We start from the raw sequence: 7,199 nt of genomic DNA, 5'->3' as shown, positions 1-7,199 counted from the left end.
TCTACAACAGTTCTTTGAGCTTAGCTTCTCGAACATATGTGGTCCTAAGGTTTATTAACTCCTGGGGATTACTATACAACAGACCATTCTGAGAATATTGTCTAGCTTAGGCTAGTTATGACATTGTTATTAAGTCATGACCATTATACATTTACATTACATTTTTCATGTTAACCATCCCAATTTTTTAAAAACCTTTATTTAACTAGGTAAGTCAGTTAAGAACAAATTCTTATTTTCAATGACGGCCTAGGAACAGTGGGTTAACTGCCTTGTTCAGGGGCCAAACAACAGATTTTTACCTTGTCAGCTTGGGGATTTGATCTTGTAATCTTTCGGTTATTAGTCCAACGCTCTAACCACTAGGCTACCTGCTGCCGAATAAGTCTGTACAAGAAAAAGGGAGACAGGCTGTGTAGTTCATTGGCTGCTTTAATAGTTACAGAAACTAATTCACTCCATATACAAGGCAGATCTTTACAGTTCATATTCCAATACATCCTTTTTCCAAAAGTATTTATGTACATTTAAGTTTTTCTTCAAGGGTTATTGCAAAATACATTTTAAATTTAAACATTTTACAAAAGTACATGAAATGAATAAATTAAAAAACTAAATAGACATAAAACAAAATAGATAAATCATTCAGTAGTATTCACTGCATAAAGCTTTTCGGGGGGACAATTCTGAAAATGACCACGGCAATAGCCGGCTAATGTTAAAATTGTAAAAAAATATAATTGTTATCAGGATGTGTATCATTCTACCATCATAGGCCAGGTAGAGTTGGTAGTTTTCTGTCCAGCTGTTATAATATGTAATTGATTCACCAAATAAAGCATATACCTCAACAAGACTTAAGAAATGAGAGCTGTGTATTGTAATGGATATACTATAGCTCACAGCCTAGAGTTTGTGATTTTTTTCTCCATCTGATTAGATTCAATTCAACTCCTATGTGTCACATACAGTGTATGTCAATATAGTTACAGTAAATACATCTTTCAAAGCTCAGAGGGAAAAGCTAGCTATTCACTTGTTGAATAACGGTAAGGTACAACTGCTCAAACTGTCAAATGTCCCACTCTGCCTAAATCAAATACCCCATACCCCATACAGAAAGATGCAACATTATTCACAACTTCTGCCCTTCGAATTTGTGATCTCATGACTTGCATTAGGGCTCCCAAGTGGCGCAGCGGTCTAAGGCACTGCATCTCAGTGCTAGAGGCGTCACTATAAACACCCTGGGTCGAATCCAGGCTGTATAACAACCGTCCGTGATTGGGAGTCCCATAGGGCGGTGCACAATTGGTCCAGCGTCGTCAGGGTTTGGCCAGTGTCCTAGGCCGTCATTGTAAATAAGAATTTCATCATAACCGACTTGCCTAGTTAACTAAAACAATGTACAGTTGAAGTCGGAAGTTTGCACTTAGGTTGGAGTCATTAAAACTCATTTTTTAGGATATCTACTTTGTGCATGACCCAAATCATTTTCCCAACAATTGTTTACAGATTATTTCACTGTCTCACAATTCCAGTGGGTCAGAAATGTACATACACTAAGTTGACTATGCCCTTAAACAGCTTGGAAAATTCCAGAAAATGTCATGGCTTTAGAAGCTTATGATAGGCTAATTGACATAATTTGAGTCAATTGAAGGTGAATCTGTGGATGTATTTCAAGGCCTACCTTCAAACTCAGTGCCTTTTTGCTTGAAATCATGGGGAAATCAAAAGAAATCAGCCAAGACATCAGATTTTTTTTGTAGACCTCTACAAGTCTGGTTCATCCCTGGGAGGAATTTCAAAATGCCTGACAGTACCACGTTCATCTGTACAAACAACAGTACGAAAGTATAAACACCATGGGACCACACAGCCATCATACAGCCCAGGAAGGAGATGCGTTCTGTCTCCTAGAGATGAATGTACTTTGCTGCGAAAAGTGCAAATCAATCCCAGATCAACAGCAAAGGACCTTGTGAAGATGCTGGAGGAAACGGGCACATAAGTATCTATATCCACAGTAAAACAAGTCCTATATCGACATAACCTGAAAGACCGCTCAGCAACGAAGAAGCCACTGCTCCAAAGCCGCCAGTAAAAAGCCAGACTACGGTTTGCAACTACACATGGGGACAAAGATCGTACTTTTTGGAGAAATGTCCTCTGGTCTGATGAAACAAAAATGGAACTGTTTAGCCTTGATGACCATCATTATATTTGGAGGAAAAAGGAGGAGGCTTGCAAGCCGAAGAACACCAGCCCAACCGTGAAGCAGGGGGGGCAGCAACATGTTGTGGGGGTGCTTTGCTGCAGGAGGGACTGGTGCACTGCCTCATGATGCCATCTATTTTGTGAAGGAAAATGTGGATATATTGAAGCAACATCTCAAGACATCTGTCAGGAAGTTAAAGCAAATTGGGTCTTCCAAATGGACAATGCCCCCAAGCATACTTCCAAAGGTGTGGCACAATGGCTTAAGGACAACAAAGTCAAGGTATTGGAGTGGCCATCACAAAGCCCTGATCTCAATCCTATAGAAAATTTGACGACAGAACTGAAAAAGCGTGTGCGAGCAAAGACTGAGTTTAAATTTGTTTGGCTAAGGTGTATGTAAACTTCCAACTTCAACTGTATACACTACCGTTCAAAAGTTTAGGGTAACTTAGAAATGTCCTTGTTTTTTTTAAGGAAAAATCACATTTGACCATTAAAATAACATCAAATTGATCAGAAATACAGTGTAGACATTGTTAATGTTGTCAATGACTTGTAGCTGGAAACGGCTGATTTTTTTAATGGAATATCTATATAGGCGTACAGAGGCCTAACCATCACACCTGTGTTCCAATGGCACGTTGTGTTAGCTAATCCAAGTTCATCATTTTAAAAGGCTAATTGATCATTAGAAAACTCTTTTGCAACTATGTTAGCACAGCTGAAAACAGTTGTTCTGATTAAAGAAGCAATAAAACTGTCCTTCTTTAGACTAGTCGAGCATCAGCATTTGTGGGTTCGATTACAGGCTCAAAATGGCCAGAAACAAATAACTTATTTCTGAAACTCGTCAGTCTATTGTTGTTTTGAGAAATTAAAGCTATTCCAGATCTCGTACAAAGCTGTGTCCCTTCACAGAACAGTACAAACTGGCACTAACCAGAATAGAAAGAGTGGGAGGCCTGTTGCACATCTGAGCAAGAGGACAAGTACATTAGTGTCTAGTTTGAGAAACAGACACATCACAAGTCCTCAACTGGCAGCTTCATTAAATAGTACCCGCAAAACACCAGTCTCAACGTCAACAATGAAGAGGCGACTCCTGGATGCTGGCCTTCTAGGCAGAGTTGCAAAGAAAAAGCCATATCTCAGATTGGCCAATAAAAAGAAAAGATTAAGACCAGCAAAAGAACACTGACAGTGGAACTCTGTCTAGAAGGTCAGCATCCCATAATCGCCTCTTCACTGTTGACGTTGCTGATAATGGGTCTCTGTACGCCTATGTAGATATTACATTAAAATAAATCTGCCGTTTCCAGCTACCGGGGCGACAGGTAGCCTAGTGGGTAGAGTGTTGGACTAGTAACCGAAAGGTTGCAAGTTCAAATCCCCGAGCTGACAAGGTACAAATCTGTCGTTCTGCCCCTGAACAGGCAGTTAACCCACTGTTCCTAGGCCATCATTGAAAATAAGAATTTGTTCTTAACTGACTTGCCTAGTTAAGTAAAATAAAATATTTTTTTATAACATTAACAATGTCTACACTGTATATCTTATCAATTTGATGTTATTTTAATGGATAAATAAACAGTGCTATTCTTTCAAAAACAGACATTTCTAAGTGAACCCAAACTTTTGAACGGTAGTGTATATAAAGAATTGTGTTAAATTGGGCACAATGATACAGCCTGTTGGTGGCATACTGTAATGACACGACTGTTGATGTGATAACATCACAATGTTGTGATGGAACAGACTGATATGGTTTTGGAATGGACCTGCACACAATTGGTACAAAGCAGACGCTACAGGAAGACCCTCTCAGATCGGTGAGAGTCTGAGGCTTTGTTCTTAAAAGACCTGACACGATAAACAAACACAAAAGATACATTGCAATGCAAATACATAAATGTAGTTCAGAAACACTGAATATAATCCAGGCCTATCGGTCTGGAGTCTAAATCATTTACATTTGAGGAGGACAACAAAAAAGGGAATTTTAGAATTGGGACATTGCATTTGACTCCTGTCCAAAGCAGGGTATGATGAGGTAGTGAACACTCGCTTCTACTGCAATCATTTGTTTGTATTATTCAATGAGGGGATGTAACTGCAGAGCGTACCAATCAATGTGTCGAAACATTAATGGCATATTGCAACTGGCATTGGTTTACAAACAAAAACACACACTCCCACATTTGTCACATTTGGCCTAGGACCAACACCATGGGCATAAGCATTGTCACTCCCCAAAACAAACCAACACACAGCCCACCGTTTTGTTTGACATCGCAAGCGGGAAATACACTTGAGTACCATTACTTGAAAAAAAAGATCCATCCACTATGAAGGTGTAAAAATGGTTCGTTGTCCACTTCTAACCACCAGGGATGATTTCTAAGCTTCAGCTCATCTCAACCTGAGAGATTTCAGTCAAATAGTAAGGTGGTTTTGTAGCACAAGCATGTCGATGAACCGGTAGCACATAGACACATATCGACAGACAGTCCATTACTGAAGAACACAGTACTTCTTATAGTCAGACTCAAAGTCCTCGTCCATGGAAGTTGTGTCGGCCATCTTTTTGCCGTCAGTTTTTGGCATGAACAGAGAATAATCCACTTCCTGCTGCTCATAGAACAGGATATAGGCAGAGTCTGCATCAATCTCCTCTGACTGCAACTCCTGAACACAGAAAACACAGAGGTTTGTTTATACTTGTGAACTTTAAATAACTGAGTTACAGATGACAATGGACACTGCATCACATAGCAGAGATATAAGTTCTGTTTTTGGCATACAGCTTACCTTACAGCTACTGTCGTTGTAACAGTACCACTTTTCATTTGGATTTTTGGCGTATGTCACATAGTGGCCTCCTCCTAGGATCCCTGAATGGCACTGCAAACCAAAAAGTGATTGGGAGTTAGAGGATATTTCAGATGGTAGATAGACAGTTACTTTACTCTCAGGCTTCAGGCTAGGACAGTACAATTCTTACAGAGAAAAACAAATATTTGACCCACTTAATACTTACTGAAATTGCATACAAGTTGTACATGGGATCCAGGTCTCTTTGGCCCTGGGAGGCCTCCAGATCCATGCTGTTCTCGGTGTAGCCATTGCTGTTAAGCTCAGACACAGACTTTGTGTTGTCACATTCTCTGGCCATGTCCTCACCAGAGGTGGAGTCACTGAGGCCTTCTCCCATGCTCCCCATCCTCATCCTGCTGGCCTCCAGCTCCATGGGGCTCTCCCTGCCACTGTCCAGGCTCTCCTTACTGAGGGACAGTTGGTACCTGCTTCCCGTGGGAAACACCAGCCCACGGCCCTGCCTCCTGCCCTCACTCTCAGGGCTGCAGTTGGGACAGACGTCTTTGCTGAGGGGGGTGCTGGCCATCCTCCCTGAGCACAGAGGGTCTGTAAACAGACACATATTCATAGAAGAACACCAGCCTCCTTAAAATAATAAGTGGGATATGACAGGTACATCTGAAACCAGTCAAGATTTTATACAAACCTTTCCCATTGTTGAGAGTCAGGGCAGGGTTACAGACAGTGTCTCCACCCCCAGACTTTTTCACTCCTCCCTCTGTGTCATGTAGCTCCGCCCCCAGCGTATCCCTCCAGCTCTCTTGGCTTTGGTCTGCATCTCTTGGGGTCAGGAAAGCACTGGGGTCAAACGTCTCCATGGGAAACCTAACAATCTTCTGGGATTTGATCCACCGCCCATTCATAAACTGGAACCGTTTTAAATGAATTATCTGCAATTCAAATGGGCAGAATATAGGAGTTTTAGAGTGGGTGATGGCATGTGCAATCTTGCACTTCAGACATAGCATTAAATGTTTGAGTTGGGCGTTATTCATTTATATTTCAATAGGTTTCAACTGTTGCCTATTGACACAAATATGAATAGGGAAAGGACAGGGAAGTTAACGCAGAGGGAATGAGCTCTATGTCTGACCAGGATGGGCGGCAGCCTCCACAGGTCCAGTTTCTTGGTGGCCAGGCGGTGGGTCTTGCACTTGGAGCAGTAGTAGAGCTCATCTTCTCCCAGCTCTTCCTCACTGGTAAAGGCCTGCAGACAGCTGTCCAGACTGATGGGCTCTGCCTGGGCCCTGCGACTCTGTTCCACACTGGGGTGCTCCTCCACGATCTGCAGGACAGACAAACATTAGTGTATGATGTATATCCATTAGATATTGAATAAATACATTGATATGACCCCTAGGGTTCCATTGCTGCTGTTATCCCCAGCCTCATGTCTCTCTTACCCTCTCCTGAGAGGTCTGGTAGCGGAGGTGCAGAGCAGTGGGGTCCCAGTCCACAGCCATGAAGGCATTTCCCACAGCAGCCCTCTCATCGTTACACTCCACTGTGCAGCCTCTGCAGAACCTGAGGGGGACAACAATACAGGGTATCAATGAACAGATTCTCTATCTTCAACCGTATAGTGATATGTTGTACTGTGTGAGACTTAATTACCTGTACCACGGACACCAAGCGCAGGAGTTGCCATCTTTCTGCACCACGCGCAGGGTGAAGGGATACTGGTAGCCCATGCTGTCATCACTGTGTTCACACACACATACACACACCGATCAGCATCACACACCTGTACCTTTAGGAGAACACTGCAAAGCCATCTGACAAAATACAGAGAGTGGTCTGGAGAGACTGACCAGTCCTGGGCGTGGTTGCTGGCCTCCTGAGGGGGCAAGGGACTGGCCAGGCGTGACACCTGGGTCCACACAGAATCATACAGGTCCCTGGTCCTGGTGTGGACTGTACACGGCACGATCAACGGCATCCCAAACAGGCTGGGGCGGTTCTTCTGACTGGACAGGAAGTATAACTCTGCCCACATCTACGAAACAAACACAAATGACACATTGTTTAGAAGTGAGTATTATATAGACTTTGACTAATCTTGATGCACTGCTAATCTTCTCTCCATCTTTAGCCCATCCTGC

At 42.5% G+C, this 7,199-nt stretch overlaps 1 protein-coding gene across 4 annotated transcripts in view; it reads right to left on the bottom strand.

The window, feature by feature from the left end:
* Positions 1–414: 414 nt before the first annotated feature.
* Positions 415–7,199, bottom strand: part of LOC118391365 (ubiquitin carboxyl-terminal hydrolase 32-like) — a 31,551-nt gene continuing 24,766 nt past the window's right edge. For 3 of the 4 annotated variants that reach the window (XM_035782703.2, XM_035782701.2, XM_052507021.1), the window contains exons 27-34: positions 6,909–7,093; positions 6,712–6,798; positions 6,501–6,621; positions 6,191–6,382; positions 5,744–5,987; positions 5,261–5,643; positions 5,032–5,124; positions 415–4,908 (exon numbers count right to left, since the gene is read on the bottom strand). In XM_035782703.2, the coding sequence (XP_035638596.1) occupies positions 4,735–4,908; positions 5,032–5,124; positions 5,261–5,643; positions 5,744–5,987; positions 6,191–6,382; positions 6,501–6,621; positions 6,712–6,798; positions 6,909–7,093 (1,479 nt within the window). In that variant the 3' untranslated portion in view covers positions 415–4,734. The remainder of the gene's footprint in view (positions 4,909–5,031; positions 5,125–5,260; positions 5,644–5,743; positions 5,988–6,190; positions 6,383–6,500; positions 6,622–6,711; positions 6,799–6,908; positions 7,094–7,199) is intronic. The other variant, XM_035782702.2, reaches the window with a different exon arrangement.

The sequence above is a fragment of the Oncorhynchus keta genome, unplaced genomic scaffold (genome assembly GCF_023373465.1).
Source record: "Oncorhynchus keta strain PuntledgeMale-10-30-2019 unplaced genomic scaffold, Oket_V2 Un_contig_28413_pilon_pilon, whole genome shotgun sequence".
NCBI classification, from domain to species: Eukaryota; Metazoa; Chordata; class Actinopteri; order Salmoniformes; family Salmonidae; genus Oncorhynchus; species Oncorhynchus keta.
Note: the sequence above shows the minus strand (reverse complement) of the source record. Positions and strands in the feature narration are given on the sequence as shown.